Here is an 18,331-nt window from a genome sequence, read left to right as displayed (position 1 = left end):
CATATGTGAAAAAAAAGCATTAAAGCTTGAAAAAAATACAACAAACCTACTTTTGTATTGTTTTTAATCGATTTGCTTTTTCAATGAGGCATACAATGTCTAGTTGACAAAAATAATTTGGACTACTGCCTCAGGTAAACCGATAAAAAGCAGGAATTCCTACTCAACATGTACATGAGAATGTAATATTCTGTCATCTTGAAATCAGTGGACTGAAAATATAATGGCACTAAACAGTGTTAACCAACTAATCATCAAAGCTCTTGAACCAGCATAAAGGCACATTAAGAGCAAAACATCTTTCTTTTTTTAGGAGAAGAAAACTGTATTTTTGGATCCTGAGTGGGGCACAGCAAGAACAACAGCATCATGAACGGGTATAACATTAGTATAATATAGTGTAATATTGAAGGAATACAGACTTGACAATGACATAGAAGTAAACTGAACATAGAGAACACATAAACAGCAACAATTTAAGATATCAGGGTTGGCACACATTAGTGCTATCCAAGTAACAACAGAAAATTATTTCCCACATCTTTGTGTAATAGTGTTGACAGCTTAGTGATGCAGGGTCTGCTCCTTAGGCAAGTACCTATTAAATGTTGTGTTAATCTACCAGCAAACTTAGAGCCAGCACTCACAATGAAGAGTATCTTTCCATATTCCAAGTTATGCACCATTTAGCCCACTCAGCATTTTGTTTTAAGTTCATAATCTTACAAAATGAAAAGTTAGTGAGGACTAAAAAGAACTTGCGATGTTTGGTGCTTGCTGTATGGTCAGAATGCTCATTAGCTTAACTGCGGTGATTTTATTATTATAATATCTCTGGTTGCATTGTGTTTGTGGTTAGAAAGGCTTTTGATATCAATTTGTGTAGTTGATGAAGGTCGAATGGTCACAATACTAATTTTGGTTCCTTATTACTTGTTGCAGGAATTTTAGATAAGGAACAGTACAGATTGTAAAACCTCTGTTTAGTCAGTTGGAAATGGTACAGTAACTCAGAGCCAAAAGAGCACAATGATTAACACAACTCCAGTCTGAGCTCAGAGAACATGCCAGTGGCAAAATTTAGAAAATGGACATGAATCATAGATAAGAACGTTATTATGCACAAAGGATGCACTGATTCAATTCAGTTTATTTATTTGATGGTTCTAGCCATGACATTTCCAATTTGTTTTTATGAATTGAACTAAAATCAGTGTATTAACAACACTGGCATGAAATGTGTACAGCAAAAACAATACAAAAAGCTTGTAATGACGTAAGAAAAAAAGAGCATAATCATTGTCACGATGCAGCCAATTATTTCTTAATCTGTTCCCATGCATGTGATCAAAGCCAAGTCAAATGTTAATGATGAATATTTTCTCATTTACCGAATGCAAACTGAAAACAGAAAGCTTCCATTATTGTTTGAGATGTTTACAGAGGCAAGTGCTGTAGTAACATGGAGGCACAGCATCAAAATTCCACCTTCCTCCCACCATTTTGAACGTCCATTGATAAGAAAAAATAAGATAACAATATAAGAATAAAATAACCCTGACCTGGGTAAAGTGAGAATGAATGGCCTGGTACCCTCACAGTTACTAACCACTGTTTATTGGAGTGACCAAATGTATTTTTATCCATGTACTATAGCTTTTACTTTGTGAAAGTTATTTCTTTGTCTTTACAAACACATACTTTTGCTGACTGCAACTTTAGAAAAGTGAACTTCAGTTCTGGAATGCTTAGAATTTGGTAAGTTTAGTTTTTACTAAGTCTGATTATTCATTCAGTCATCAAGGAACACATAGATATTAATATGGCCTAAGGCTAAATGGCAGGAAGTACTCTGCTGTGTCTACACGTCATAGACATCTATGTGAGCTCCTGATGTGTAGCGGTCTTCCAGCAGTACCTTCATCAGCTTCGCACAGGATGCCTCACAGGTGAGTAGCTGACCCTGAGCAAACATGTCTGAAAATGACCTCTTCGTGCTTGGATCAGCTGTTTTGGATCTGGCCTCCACCTGCATGGCTGTGTCTAGAGGCCCTGGTTAAAAACAAACAAACAAGAAAAAATAAAGTTAATAAATAATTGCGTAAGTAAAAACTGAAATTCAGTAGACAGGACATACTGAGCTTTTCTTACAGCAGTATGTGTGGTTGTTGTCACGGGAACAACAAAAAAATACAGTGTTCATATATGGAGATCCATACTAATTCAAATGAGAAGACTAAGTTAGACATGTACTCATTAATTAAAATGTCTAAAACCCAAATATTGTAATAATTGTTAATTAGTACCATCTCCCTTATCGTGCAATTATTTGCTACACTTAACAGCCAGATTGAGTGCGCTCTCTCACTGACAGATGTGATGCTGATTCAACATGTTGAATCAGCTGAAAAAAAAGGTCCACAGAGTCTGACAGCTGTGAGTCTGACAGCTGTGAGTCTGACAGCTGTGAGTCAGACAGCTGTGAGTCAGACAGCTGTGAGTCAGACAGCTGTGAGTCAGACAGCTGTGAGTCTGACAGCTGTGAGTCAGACAGCTGGGAGTCTGACAGCTGTGAGTTTGACAGCTGTGAGTCTGACAGCTGTGAGTCTGACAGCTGTGAGTCTGACAGCTGTGAGTCTGACAGCTGTGAGTCTGACAGCTGTGAGTCTGACAGCTGTGAGTCAGACAGCTGTGAGTCAGACAGCTGTGAGTCAGACAGCTGTGAGTCAGACAGCTGTGAGTCTGACAGCTGGGAGTCAGACAGCTGTGAGTCTGACAGCTGTGAGTCTGACAGCTGTGAGTCTGACAGCTGTGAGTCTGACAGCTGTGAGTCTGACAGCTGTGAGTCTGACAGCTGTGAGTCTGACAGCTGTGAGTCTGACAGCTGTGAGTCAGACAGCTGTGAGTCAGACAGCTGTGAGTCTGACAGCTGTGAGTCTGACAGCTGTGAGTCAGACAGCTGTGAGTCTGACAGCTGTGAGTCAGACAGCTGTGAGTCAGACAGCTGTGAGTCAGACAGCTGTGAGTCTGACAGCTGTGAGTCTGACAGCTGTGAGTCAGACAGCTGTGAGTCTGACAGCTGTGAGTCAGACAGCTGTGAGTCAGACAGCTGTGAGTCAGACAGCTGTGAGTCAGACAGCTGTGAGTCAGACAGCTGTGAGTCTGACAGCTGTGAGTCTGACAGCTGTGAGTCAGACAGCTGTGAGTCTGACAGCTGTGAGTCAGACAGCTGTGAGTCTGACAGCTGTGAGTCTGACAGCTGTGAGTCTGACAGCTGTGAGTCAGACAGCTGTGAGTCAGACAGCTGTGAGTCTGACAGCTGTGAGTCTGACAGCTGTGAGTCTGACAGCTGTGAGTCTGACAGCTGTGAGTCTGACAGCTGTGAGTCAGACAGCTGTGAGTCTGACAGCTGTGAGTCTGACAGCTGTGAGTCTGACAGCTGTGAGTCTGACAGCTGTGAGTCTGACAGCTGTGAGTCTGACAGCTGTGAGTCTGACAGCTGTGAGTCTGACAGCTGTGAGTCTGACAGCTGTGAGTCAGACAGCTGTGAGTCTGACAGCTGTGAGTCTGACAGCTGTGAGTCTGACAGCTGTGAGTCTGACAGCTGTGAGTCTGACAGCTGTGAGTCTGACAGCTGTGAGTCAGACAGCTGTGAGTCTGACAGCTGTGAGTCTGACAGCTGTGAGTCTGACAGCTGTGAGTCTGACAGCTGTGAGTCTGACAGCTGTGAGTCTGACAGCTGTGAGTCTGACAGCTGTGAGTCAGACAGCTGAGAGTCTGACAGCTGTGAGTCAGACAGCTGAGAGTCTGACAGCTGTGAGTCAGACAGCTGTGAGTCAGACAGCTGTGAGTCTGACAGCTGTGAGTCTGACAGCTGTGAGTCTGACAGCTGAGAGTCTGACAGCTGTGAGTCAGACAGCTGTGAGTCAGACAGCTGTGAGTCTGACAGCTGTGAGTCAGACAGCTGTGAGTCTGACAGCTGTGAGTCTGACAGCTGTGAGTCTGACAGCTGTGAGTCAGACAGCTGTGAGTCAGACAGCTGTGAGTCTGACAGCTGTGAGTCAGACAGCTGTGAGTCAGACAGCTGTGAGTCTGACAGCTGTGAGTCTGACAGCTGTGAGTCAGACAGCTGTGAGTCTGACAGCTGTGAGTCTGACAGCTGTGAGTCTGACAGCTGTGAATCTGACAGCTGTGAGTCAGACAGCTGTGAGTCTGACAGCTGTGAGTCTGACAGCTGTTAGTCTGACAGCTGTGAGTCAGACAGCTGTGAGTCTGACAGCTGTTAGTCTGACAGCTGTTAGTCTGACAGCTGTGAGTCAGACAGCTGTGAGTCTGACAGCTGTGAGTCTGACAGCTGTGAGTCTGACAGCTGTGAGTCTGACAGCTGTGAGTCTGACAGCTGAGAGTCAGACAGCTGTGAGTCAGACAGCTGTGAGTCTGACAGCTGTGAGTCTGACAGCTGTGAGTCAAACAGCTGTGAGTCAGACAGCTGTGAGTCTGACAGCTGTGAGTCTGACAGCTGTGAGTCTGACAGCTGTGAGTCTGACAGCTGTGAGTCTGACAGCTGTTAGTCTGACAGCTGTGAGTCAGACAGCTGTGAGTCTGACAGCTGTTAGTCTGACAGCTGTTAGTCTGACAGCTGTGAGTCAGACAGCTGTGAGTCTGACAGCTGTGAGTCTGACAGCTGTGAGTCAGACAGCTGTGAGTCTGACAGCTGTGAGTCTGACAGCTGTGAGTCAAACAGCTGTGAGTCAGACAGCTGTGAGTCTGACAGCTGTGAGTCTGACAGCTGTGAGTCTGACAGCTGTGAGTCTGACAGCTGTGAGTCTGACAGCTGTGAGTCAGACAGCTGTGAGTCTGACAGCTGTGAGTCTGACAGCTGTGAGTCAGACAGCTGTGAGTCAGACAGCTGTGAGTCTGACAGCTGTGAGTCTGACAGCTGTGAGTCAGACAGCTGAGAGTCAGACAGCTGGGAGTCTGACAGCTGTGAGTCTGACAGCTGTGAGTCTGACAGCTGTGAGTCAGACAGCTGTGAGTCTGACAGCTGTGAGTCTGACAGCTGTGAGTCAGACAGCTGTGAGTCAGACAGCTGTGAGTCTGACAGCTGTGAGTCTGACAGCTGTGAGTCTGACAGCTGTGAGTCAGACAGCTGTGAGTCTGACAGCTGTGAGTCTGACAGCTGTGAGTCTGACAGCTGTGAGTCTGACAGCTGTGAGTCTGACAGCTGTGAGTCAGACAGCTGTGAGTCTGACAGCTGTGAGTCAGACAGCTGTGAGTCTGACAGCTGTGAGTCTGACAGCTGTGAGTCAGACAGCTGTGAGTCTGACAGCTGTGAGTCAGACAGCTGTGAGTCTGACAGCTGTGAGTCAGACAGCTGTGAGTCTGACAGCTGTGAGTCTGACAGCTGGGAGTCAGACAGCTGTGAGTCTGACAGCTGTGAGTCTGACAGCTGTGAGTCTGACAGCTGTGAGTCTGACAGCTGTGAGTCAGACAGCTGTGAGTCTGACAGCTGTGAGTCTGACAGCTGTGAGTCTGACAGCTGTGAGTCAGACAGCTGGGAGTCTGACAGCTGTGAGTCTGACAGCTGTGAGTCTGACAGCTGTGAGTCTGACAGCTGTGAGTCAGACAGCTGTGAGTCTGACAGCTGTGAGTCAGACAGCTGTGAGTCTGACAGCTGTGAGTCAGACAGCTGTGAGTCTGACAGCTGTGAGTCTGACAGCTGGGAGTCAGACAGCTGTGAGTCTGACAGCTGTGAGTCTGACAGCTGTGAGTCTGACAGCTGTGAGTCTGACAGCTGTGAGTCAGACAGCTGTGAGTCTGACAGCTGGGAGTCAGACAGCTGGGAGTCTGACAGCTGTGAGTCTGACAGCTGTGAGTCTGACAGCTGGGAGTCTGACAGCTGTGAGTCTGACAGCTGTGAGTCTGACAGCTGTGAGTCAGACAGCTGTGAGTCTGACAGCTGTGAGTCTGACAGCTGGGAGTCTGACAGCTGGGAGTCTGACAGCTGGGAGTCTGACAGCTGTGAGTCTGACAGCTGTGAGTCTGACAGCTGTTAGTCTGACAGCTGTGAGTCTGACAGCTGTTAGTCTGACAGCTGTGAGTCTGACAGCTGTGAGTCTGACAGCTGTGAGTCTAACAGCTGTGAGTCAGCTTGGTGTACAAGGCCCCTACGAAGCAGTGCTGTTCCTACCTGGAGAGTAGTTGAGGACTCGCAGGTTTGGCTCCTCCTCAGCCAGCACCCTGAACATCATTTCTCTGGCAGCTTTGCCAGTGCAGTACAGCACCCAGGAACGGAAAGGTTGCAGAGCACATAGTGATGAGATGTTAATTACGGTGCATCGACAACCAGGATGCTGTGGAAAAGCTTGCAGCACTCTGGCAGTGAGGCAGAGAGAGGAACTAACATTCAGGGACAAATAAGAGTCCACCTCTGCCATGTCCGTGAAGCTTTTAGTGTAACGAGACACATCCCCAAGAGAGGCTGGTGGAGGAACAGAAAAAAGTAGGTGTAACTATACCACTGATTGTTTCTGTGAACAAGTGTTATGCTAATATTCTCAAGATAGACTGAGTGAACCAGGCCTTTAAAAAAAATGTAACTTGTTGATCTGTCATACAAAAATGATCACAACAAGCCCAGAAAGGGTTGTTTAGGAGCAGCAGTTAGCCCAGACACCAGTATTGCTTTTGAGTGTTGTGCTTTCATCGAGGTTTGAGTTGCAAGCTCTGTAGGTTTGTAGGAGTTGCAAGTTGGACTCCTGCTCTGTATGTACTTTTCTACCAATTAAAAAAATGTATGTGGACACTGCATTACTTTGACAAATTGCTACTTATTGTGCTAGACTTATACCTTCACTTTCAACACCATTGACTGAATGCTACATCCAGGTGAAAAGATTCCCCACCCAAGCTGTCAAAGGTGGTAAAGAGTCAGACTCTGGCTTCCAAGTTTGTTGTAATTCATCTCTTAACGTATAAATAAATGTCATTTTGAAAATTAGAAAACAGACATTAAAATGATGCAAGGGTTGGGTGAAAAGCTCAGTTGCAAAAAGATAAATGGCTTTGGAGGGTGACACACACGAAAGTAATCATCTATGATAAGGTGTTTGAAGAGTTTCAGTCAGGATTCAGAGTGCATCATAGCACAGAAACAGCACTGGTGAAAGTCACCAATGATCTCCTCTTAGCCTCTGATACCGGACTTGTACTTGGACCGATTCACTTTCTACATGCTTCCATTAGGTAACATCAGTAGACTGCATGACATCAATTTTGACTGCTATGCTTATGATACTCAGCTGTACTTATCTATGAAACCAGATGAAACCAACAGGTTGGTCAGACTACAAGCCTGTCTTAAAGACATAAAGACCTGGATGACTCAGAACTGTCTGCTTTTAAATTCAGACAAAACTGAAGTTGTTCTCTTTGGACCTGAGCGCTTCAGGGAGAAATTGTTTAGCTATAACCTTAGATGGTATTTCCTTGGCGACAGTGAGGGATCTTGGCGTTATTGTTTACCAGAATTTATCATTTGACCCACATATAAAACTGGTTTCTAGGACTGCCTTCTTTCACCTTCGTAATATTGCTAAAATCAGGAACATCCTGTCTCAGAGTGATGCAGAGAAACTGCTCCATGCATTTGTTACTTCAAGATTGGACTACTGTAATTCTCAGTGCTTGAAAATAGTTGTAACTGTTACGTCAACTCAAGATGATTTGTTTCGATTTGTATAGATTAGATTAAAAAGGCTTCTGAACCTGATGGACTGCCTTCTTCAAATACCAATGTTATGTTTCACATTTTTCATTTACAATTTATTGTTAGTCATACAACTTTTACAGAGTATATAGTATGCCAAGAACATTTGAAGATAGGTGACACTTCATATGAAGATTAATTTAAATGTTCATTTTTAGTATGTATTTACAATTTAAGTAGAAGTACTTTATCACCACGGTGAAATTATTGAAAGTTTTCAAAATTCATCTTAAAAATACTTGCTTCAAGTGCTTGAATTCAACTTTAAGAAAATGGTAGAAACTTGTAGAAAGCAAAATAGTAACTAAAGTTGTCAGCAAAATATTTATGTCTTATATTGCTCCATTAGGCTACTGTCCCTGGTACCGTATATCAACTAAATGTAACGGAGTCTTACCGGCGTTGTTGACCAGTATAACATGATCTATATTTTCCGAAAAACCTTCTTTGGATGTTCTGATGATGCTTTCAAGTCCGTCCGTCTGTCCGACGTCTGCCACCACAACCTCCACCTTTATACCCGCTTTGCCTGCGTCCGACTCGGACAGCTCCGCCTGCAGAGCTCGGAGGTCGTCACCGGATCGGGCCACCAGCACTAGTAGCGAGCCCGGCTTCACCAACCGAGCCATCGCTTTTGCTACAGCACGGCCAAAGCCTTTGGATGCCCCCGTTATGATGCACAGCACTCGGCCCAGGTCTGTGGCGAACGGCATCGTGCACAGATACGGTAGGAGAAAAATCTCTGCGTTTGCTTTCAGCGTGACGTCCGGTGCGAGGTGTTCACGTACCGCGCTGAGTGCTTCTTCTGTTGTTGGAGCTTACACTGGTGATATAACTCCACTTGTTGCCATGTCGCCATCTCTCGGTGTTTTCAAAATTCGTCTCGACAAAGCGTTGCACAAGGACTGTTACATGTCCGGAGCATTACTAACACTATAAATGAACTATGTAACCTATATCGTAATTATGAATCATAGCAATGTTGTTTCACTGACATGCAAAATCACAATTTTTGAATTAGTTTTACCAGTTGCAACCTAAAATTAAAATATTATATATATTTAAACAGACAGTGACAATGAAGACTTATAATAGTAAGTCGTTGTAGTAAATGGTCAAATTTAGTCATAATTTAATTAATTGCATCAGAAACAGCATTTGTAAAAATCATGATTATTATGAATTTTTGAATATATTTATTCAAGACATACATTGCTTATCAAATAAATATCAAATCATCTTAGACTAGATTTCTCGCTTTAAATTTCTCCCTTAGATAGTCAGGTTAGTGATCTCCACTCTGCTTTTAAAGTTAAAGAATGCATCTGGTGATAGACTTTAGAGTGAGTTTAGTGATCTTGACCTTGCTTACAAAGTTAAAGAATAAGTTTAGTGATAGTCACTAACAAATCACATGACAAGACCAAAACCACTAATGACTTAATAAAACAACCATTCATTGTGTAACTCAAACTAGATATATTTGGTTTGTGCCCCAGGCCTCAGTTGATATTCCAAAAACTATTATAAACACAAACCACACTGTTTAGCCAAGGATCAAATTACAGCCAGTTTATCATTGTGACTAATGTATTCAGCTGTGATAACAGAAAAATGCACACATAAAACCTTATTCAAGCTTGAAAAAAATGTTAGAAGTAAGAGAGAATTATAATTCCTTTTTTTATGAATGTTTTGAACTGGTTACATTGAGAGGCAATGTGAATCTAACACAAATAAGACAGGATATGTTCATATGATATGACATATGTGATAAAAAAATACTCACTATGACACTGATATCACTATCTGTAAATACAGTTTGCTTTTTCTGATTTACGATTTTGAAGGATTTTAATGTGACACAGGTGAAATCACCATATTTGCAACATAATCAGCATTGTATACATAGCAGTGCTATGTATTGCAAGAGAAGCAGTGAACATTCTTGCTTGGAAATGTAAAAGATTTTGGTGTGAAATTTAAAAAAAAAAACTTTTTTAATGTAAGAGGAACTTATTTTCAAGTTAGTCCAAAAATAAACTGAGGTGGCAAATGGATATAATAACAACTGTGATACTGGAGAACTGGATTCATATATATTAAGGGCCCTATACATTTTCTACACAGAAATCACTAATTTACAAACATCAGAAAATGCCCAACATGAGACAGTATATACACTTACATTTATTAATGACAACTAAAGACAGACAACATAAACCAAATAAAATAAAACATAAACTACTTTATAGAAAGATTGAAATTGTGTGTAAATATGAACTATTTCAGGAGTGTGTGTGTGTGTGATCAGGGAAATATTGAAATGTATAAATGAAAGTTCAGAGAAAGAAAAATTAATGTGGTATTAACATGAAGAATAACACTAAGGTTGATTAAAGTCCTGATTAAGGAGTAAATTAAATAATTATTTGTAGAAATAAGCCATAGAATTAAACTCATGAAATCTTTACAACAACCTTACCGCCAAGAGCTCGGTGGGGGAGGCCTCGCCTTAAAAAAAAGGCATTTTTAATTCAATTCAATGGTATTTTGATATTCCCCAAAAGGTGTGTATAATGATACAGTATACATTATTATTAAATATATGCTATTGTCATAGATAGATAACAAAATCAAATAGAAATATAAACAGAAAATCATCTGACAAACATTTAGAAGGTTATAGTTCAGCAGAGAGAGGTGTGGATGAACTCTTCAGAGATTGCCATGAATAGATTGCAGTGTTGTTTTTGTAGATTGGCAGCAACTTTGCTGTTAGTGACACAGTGAAAAACTCTCAGTAGACAACATGGACAGGATTCACAGTCTACAAATCAACATCTCTCTGTCTACAGTCCAAAAGCAGAGCATAGAGGCTTTAGTTGTACCTGAACCCTTGTCTTATTGAAAAAAAAATATTGCCTTCATTATTTTGCTACTGCCTCCTCATCAGGGCTCCAACCTCATCCATTTTATATGCCAGTGACTTCACATATCCCATGATAATCAGTGGATGAAAGGGTTTAAATGTCCTCCTTTCTCCCTGTTTTGTTTCTGATCTGCATCCAAGATATCTCCTCTTCAACTTTTCTAGATTTTGAGTGTTATTCCAGACATTACTTGAGCAAATCAACCATCTTGTTGTGGTTTTGTATCAGCACAAATAGCAAAAGTGCCAGTTACCAGCAGAATTCCTTCCAGTAGTACAGTATCCAAACTAGTGTAGATAAATGTTTTAAGAATATATGTATTTACAGAATACCGTTCATTAAAAAATCCTAAGAAAATACAAAGTAAGAGACAATATGTCCAAAGATACCGCAGAAGGCTGCCACTAGTGCAATCATTGCCCTTTTTTCTTTGCACTGCACTCTTTGTTCCTTTCCAAGAAACGCAGACTATTTAAACACATGAGGGACCAAGGGGAACAGGTGGAAACACTTTGGAATCAGGGAAGACAATGAGACGCATGACACGGGAGGAAGGGCAAGATACCTGAAACCAGAGGACAAGATTTGTGACTTTTCAAAATAAAACAGGAAATGAGGAGACATGACATGGAACGGAAAATAAATCGTGACAGAACCCTGTCAAGTTCAGCTCCTGTATTCTCATCTGCGCTTGTCAAGACACCTTCTTAAGGATCAGCAGGAGCAACCAGTCTTCACCAAATTGTTTTCACTAATACAGTGGTAATTCGGCCGACTTCTGTGCTTCTCTAAAAGTACAACCCTATGTATTTACTTCGTGTGTGTTCCTCCATTGCTCGCCTTGCTGGATTTCTTCTGGATTTCCAAGGATTTAGCTTTCCACCAGGGATTCCGAGAAACCTGCCTGCTCACTACTTACCTGCGCGCCCCATCGTTGACTCAGTACCTTCTGCACCACAGTCAGCATCCTCCCTCTCCGCTCTGGAACCCCACCTAGACTCAGAAAGGAAAAACCTTCCCTTCACCTGGTTAAATTACTTGCTAAAATTCTCTCTAACCATCTCCCTCTCCTCTCAGAGTCACCCGTTCGCCCAGATCCATTCTTTGACTCACCAGCTTCACCTTCCTTTATAAACCTTCCTTTAATAAACCTTGTTTTTTAGCTTCAGCTGAGCTCCTTCCTTTGCCTTTGGATTCTGGCTCTGACGCTGATGCTTTGCCATAAGATGTATTGCATCGCTTCCTGTTACCTTGATTGTGTTCTGTGGAATTTCTTGCTTCTCTTGGACAAAAATCATTCAATTTCTCCTTATAAGTTACACATTTTTGCATAGTTAACTCTATCACATACTTGTTCTATTCTAAGACTCACCCCTACAGATCTTTAGTCCTTATTTTTCACTTTTTAGCAGTGTGTGGGGTTCTCTAGCTTAGCATGGCTACCAGTTCTCTTCCTCCATCTCCTGCTTTCACCTGCTCCGTGTGTCAGATGTTTAGTTACTCCTCTGCCTCATTTAGTGATATTAGTACAGTAACAAATGTAGTCTTTTTGTAGTTTTGGAGTCGAGGTTATCTGAATTGGAAGCTCGGCTCTGCACCCTTTAACCCGATAGCGAGCCAGGTCCCTTTAATCAGTGTGGCACCACCTAGCGTAGGTAACACCGTTAGTCGCCTCTTAGCAGATCCCGAGCAGCCTGGACCCCAGACTGGCTTGGGTGACTGTCAGGAAGAGGAGTCATAGTCCTAAAGTCAAGCCCGTGGTTGAGTGTGTCTGCTCCCACAACACCAAAATTAAATAAATTAATAAACACAAGAGGAGCAAATCCAGAAAACCTAAAAAAGAATTTAACTAAAAAATTTAACTGAACAAAAACAATGACTTGATCTGTGATCATCATATTGATATATTTTGTCTTACAGAAACCTGGCTGCAGCAGGAGGATCATGTTAGCATTAATGAATCAACTCCCTCTGACTATTTAAATGTTCATGTTCCTAGAACCACAGGCAGAGGAGGAGGAGTGGCAGCTATCTTCAGATCAGGGTTACTAATCAGTCCTAGACCCAAGATTAGCTTTAGCTCTTTTGAATCTCTGATTCTCAGTTTTTCCCAAAGTGGAAATCACAAAAACCTCTTGTGTTTGTTGTTGTGTATCGTCCACCTGGCCCTTATTCTGAGTTTCTGTCTGAATTCTCAGAGTTTTTATCCCAGTTAGTGCTGAGTACAGATAAAGTCATTGTAGTGGGTGACTTTAATATTCATGTAGATGTTGAAAATGACAGCCTAAATATTAACTTTAATTCTATATGAGACTCTATTGGATTTTCTCAAAGTGTTCACAGACCTACTCACTGCCTTAATCACACCCTTGACCTTGTGCTGACTTATGGCATTGAGAGTGAACAGTTAACAGTGTTCCCTCATAACCCTGTCTTGTCTGACCATTTTTTAATAACTTTTGAATTTACATTACTTGACTACACGGTTTCTGAGAAGAATTCTACATATAGAAGGTGTCTGTCAGAGAATGCTGTAACCAGATTTAAAGAGTTGATTTCATCATCCTTTTCTTCACTGCCATGTGCTGATATGACAGAGTACGGCTACCTAAATTTTACTCCAGTAGAACTTGACTCTCTTGTTGACAGCACTATAGCTTCAATGCGTACAACACTGGACAATGTTGCCCCTCTGAAAAGGAAGGTAATCAGTCAGAAGAGGTTGGCTCCTTGGTATAATTCACAGCTGCGTGCGTTAAAGCAGACTGCAGGAAAGCTGGAGACAATGACGTTACTCTATTTTAGAAGAGTCTCAATTAGTCTGGAATAGTCTGGACAGTTTATTAACGTATAAGAAAGCCCTTCATAAAGCTAGAACTGATCATTAATTGAGAATAAGAACAATCCCAGGTTTTTGATTTCATTAGCTTCTTTAACAAACAAAAAAATTGCTATCAGAGAAGATTAATGGAATCCTTCCCACTATCATCACTAATGTATCAAGTAGAGCAGCTTTAGAAGTATCTTTCGAACCTGAATTGTATTTAGACAGCTTCTGTCCAGTTGATCTCTCTGAGCTAACAACAGCAATAGTCTCTTCTAAACCATCAACTTGTATGTTAGACCCAATCCCAACCAGACTGTTCAAGGAGGTTTTCCCCTTAATCAATACTTCCATATTGGATTTGATCAATCTGTCTTTGTTGACAGGATATGTACCTCAGACTTTTAAGGTTGCTGTAATTAAACCTTTACTTAAAAAACCTACTCTTGATTCAGAAGTGTTGGCTAATTATCGACCTATATCCAATCTCCCTTTTTGTCTAAAGTTCTTGAAAAAATAGTTGCAGTTCATCTTTGTGATCATTTACATAGAAATAATCTGTTTGAAAAGTTTCAGTCAGGATTCAGAGTGCATCATAGCACAGAAACAGCACTGGTGAAAGTTACCAATGATCTCCTCTTAGCCTCTGATAGCGGACTTGTGTTTATATGGAAAGAAAATCGACTCAATACATCTGTGCGTGCGTATTGATTTGTGCGTGCGTACGACTTGATTTGTGCGTAGTACTTAATTTGTGTGTGTGTAACTTGCCCGACCGGTTTTTTAAACTCTTTGAGACTCTTTTCATGCCTGTGGAAGCTTCACAGATTCGTCTGTACATGGTGCGTTTAAGTACTGGTGGAAAGCTGGGTCATCTGAATTTTCTTCCTGTCACAGTTTATGTTTTGATAACCATGTTTTCAGGTAATTTGTTATGTTTTCTGTCATGTTCTTGTCATGTTTCTCCCCTGCCATCAGCTTCACTCATGTCACCTGCTTCATTGTCATTAGCTGCACTCATTCAGTAATCACTCCCTCCTCAGTCTTAAGTTTCCTGGTTTCCTCATGTTCATTGCAGAATCCTCACAACCCTTCATGCTTGCCACCGAAGTTAAGTCTGGTCTCCTGCCTCATAGTCTTGCCATAGTCTTGTTTCCAAGTTATTTATTCATAGTCTGGTCTCGTTTTTATGTTCTTGTTTATTGTTAATTCACAGTTTAAGTATTTTTGAATCCGGCTCTACTGTGCTTTATGTTTTTGCCTTGCTCCCTGTTCTTATGTTATTTTGGAATAAACCTTTCGATTTATTGAAAGAACTGCATCTGGGTCCTACCTCACCATTGTTCTTGACACTTCCGAGTCAAGCGTTATTTCCCTTCATTCTTAGTTCCCTCTAAACTTGTAACGAATTGGTGAAAAATTGTGGATCTGTGTAGAAAAGAATATCTAAAATTCCTTAAACAACATCGGTCAGACTTTTTCTATTAGCCTGACCAATAAACTAACCAAAGGTTAGTTCAGTCCCAATATATGAAGTTCTATTCACATTGAGTTTGTGGAAATGTTAAATGTTTCATAGTTAAACATTGTTGTGAATTTAGATTACCCAGCTTTTCACCAGTACTTAAACGCACCATGTACAGACAATCTGTGAGGCTTCTGGAGGCGTGAAAAGAGTCTCAAAACCCGTCCTGCTGACCTATAGGTAAATGTAGCTTTGTGTGTTTATCAGGTGATTTGTGCATGCGTATTTAGCGATTTGTGTGTGGAGGAGACTTTTTGAATTTGTAATTATCGTTTTGTCTGTAACTTCGGGCAAGTTATGCACAAATCAAATAGTACTTACGCACAAATCAAGTACTATGCACAAATCAAGTACTACGCACGCACAGATGTATTGAGTCGATTTTCTCTCCATATGTTTATGCTTGTCCTGTTGGATCTCAGTGCTGCATTTGATACGATCGATCACAGCATTCAATTGCAGAAACTTCAAAACATTATTGGGCTTAAAGGAACTGCATTAGGCTGGTTTAAGTCATATTTATCTGATAGATTCCAGTTTGTTCTTGAAAACAAATAATCTTCCTCACAACAGAGTAAGTCATGCAGTTCCACAGGGTTCTGTGCTTGGACAAATTCACTTTATACATGCTTCCATTAGGTAACATTATTAGACAGCATGGCATAAATTTCCATTGTTATGCTGATGATACTCAGCTGTACTTCTCTATGAAACCAGATGAAACCAATAGGTTGGTCAGACTACAAACATGTCTTAAAGACATAAAGACCTGGATGACTCAGAACTGTCTGCTTTTAAATTCAGAGAAGACTGAAGTTGTTCTCTTTAGACCTAAGCACTTGTAATGGAAAATTAATTCTTATGTGCTTTGTATTGCGTGTTACTGTGTATAACCTGCAAATGACCTCGCTGCAAGATACCACCATGCCCTGTTTCCTTAAATCCCTCTTCCCCATTGTGTGCTCATTATAATGATAAAGCTACACTTTAGGGGGGACAGGGATGAAGCTGGTATTTACAGCTGTCTGGGTAACCTTAACTGTGGTTGGGGGGGAAAGGTGGAATAGATAAGAACAATCAACTATAGCGATGACGTGACAATGGATGACGTTGTCATAAGACAATAATATAACTGAAGTATCTTTGCCTCAGTAGTCAGAACAACTCTGTATTTTGTACTGTGTTGTTCTCTCTTGCAAGATACTATTATAAAAACCTCTTATCTCCTCAGAAGAAAATAACTGACTGTGCCTTACTAAAATTTCCACAACAGCGCTTCAGGGAGAAATTGTCTATGATTACTCTAGATCAGTGATTCCCAACCTTTTTTTCTTAAAGCCCCCCCCCCGCCTGTGTCCAAGACAAGCTAAGGTCCCCCACACCTTCCTCTCCCAGCTGCGACCCCTGTCTGCACAAATGCATCAAAAGAATGAAGTTATCCAGTCATTTATTTACAAAAGAACAGCTATTCCCTTTGTTCTACAATCATTTTAAGTCATCAAGTGTGTCATACACAAAAAACAACACAAAAAACAACAACTGCAAGGACATAAAAATGTCTCTTTTCAAGAGAGTATTTAAACTTCAACATTTAAACTTTACCGTTTGAACATGAACTGAACTTTCTTCCTGCCATACAGAGCAGACCTATTTTTATCACAAATTAAACAGTCAGATATACATCAGATCAGCATACAGTTTTTTTCCCTTCTGTCACAAATAACTTGTTAGCATGTTAGAAAAAATAGTTTTCAGAGATCTATCAGCAGCTCTGATCTGCTTAAGACAGTGACAGTTTCTCACCCAACTGCACTGCTGTTTATGTACAACCATTACAATAACTAACATCCATAACAATAAACATTTTATTTTATTTTTTTTAAAAATGATTTTGTTTCTTTACTCTGTGTCAGTCTGTTCATAAACTAATGGCCACCTTGGGCTTGCATAGCTCTGACCAGGGATGCCACGTCAGGTGTGATGGTTGTGACAGCCGGCCTGAAGTCCTGGTGGACATCGAGTCTGTTCCGGGCTTTTGTTTTTATTGTTACAAGGGCACTGAAGGCTGTCTCAGACAGGTAGGTAGTACTAAATGGGAGAATAACCTTTGTTACTGCGTGTTTGGCCAGGGTGGGAGCGACAGTGTGTCCTTTGACGATCCAAAACCGTTTGTAGCCGTTGTCCTGGAGATATTTTTTTGACACAGAATCAGCTTGAAGGTCACAAAGTTCATCTTCACAGCCGAGGTACGCCACATCCTCAATGCTGGAAATGTAGGGATTCATCACCCACATTTCCTTTGACAAATAGTGGTCGATGTGGGCAAAGCGGCTCTTCACCTTCGTCTCATTGTACAGCGTGAATGTGTCTGCCAGGAAGGCCCTTTGATCCAAAACGCATCAGTCAGCTGTTCACACAGTGGTTGGTTGTGATGTTGCAAGAATTCTTTTATTTTTTCTTGCAATTCCATAAAACGCACAAGCACTCGTCCACGCGACAACCATCTCACCTCCGTGTGAAGCAGTAATGTCTGATGTGCCTCATCCTCGCACAGTTGGGCAAAAAGTCTCTTATTAGAAGGGCGAGCTTTAATGAAATTTACCACTTTAACAACAGTTGACAGGGTGTTGCTGAGGTCTTCAGAAAGTTTTTTACTGGCCAATGCATGTCGATGCAGCATGCAGTGAAAAATCGCGCACCCCGGGGCTTTTTCCTTCAGGCGGGTGTTAAATCCCTTGTTTTTGCCCATCATCGCTGCGACCCGTCAGTGCAACACGCGACCAGGTTTTCGTAAGGCAGACTGTGCGATGAGAAATATGAGTCCACAGCTAAAAATATATCCTGGCCTGTTGTTGTCGTTGTTAAGTTTGGAGACAGAAGAAAGTCTTGTTTCAAGTCCCCACCTTCAGTATCCTGGACTCCTCTGCCACGTTGTCGTTTCACCCAGCTGAATGGCGAAGGGAGAAGTCTTAAGCTTTTCATGCAGCTGGTTCTGGCAGTCGTTCGTCATTTTATCAATTCTGTCTTTGACAGTGTTGTCAGATAGTGGGACAGTTCTCACTTTTTCAGCCACCTGTGGTCCACACAGCCGCTCCACAGTTTTCAGGCAGGCGGGCTTGATAAGCTGTTCTGTGTGGCTTTTTAGCCTCAGCAGTTAATAGTGAACACTCAAATGATGCCTCCGTGGCTCTGAGTAAATCACTACCTGCTCTTTCAAAAGCTCTTCTAATGTCCGTAGATCTTCTTGATAGTCCGAGCTTCTTCTTCCTCTCAAAATATTC

At 41.6% G+C, this 18,331-nt stretch overlaps 1 protein-coding gene across 1 annotated transcript; it reads right to left on the bottom strand.

The window, feature by feature from the left end:
- Positions 1–70: 70 nt before the first annotated feature.
- Positions 71–8,559, bottom strand: spra (sepiapterin reductase a). Its single transcript, XM_072372254.1, has 3 exons — positions 8,166–8,559; positions 6,191–6,481; positions 71–2,052 (listed from the first exon to the last, which is right to left on the bottom strand). The coding sequence occupies exons 1-3, from the start codon at positions 8,479–8,481 to the stop codon at positions 1,862–1,864; spliced, it is 798 nt and encodes a 265-aa protein (XP_072228355.1). The 5' UTR covers positions 8,482–8,559; the 3' UTR covers positions 71–1,861.
- Between the last annotated feature and the right edge of the window lie 9,772 nt (positions 8,560–18,331).

The sequence above is a fragment of the Leuresthes tenuis genome, unplaced genomic scaffold (assembly GCF_036924035.1).
Source record: "Leuresthes tenuis unplaced genomic scaffold, fLeuTen1.0.hap1 SCAF_19, whole genome shotgun sequence".
NCBI lineage: Eukaryota > Metazoa > Chordata > Actinopteri > Atheriniformes > Atherinopsidae > Leuresthes > Leuresthes tenuis.
Note: the sequence above shows the minus strand (reverse complement) of the source record. Positions and strands in the feature narration are given on the sequence as shown.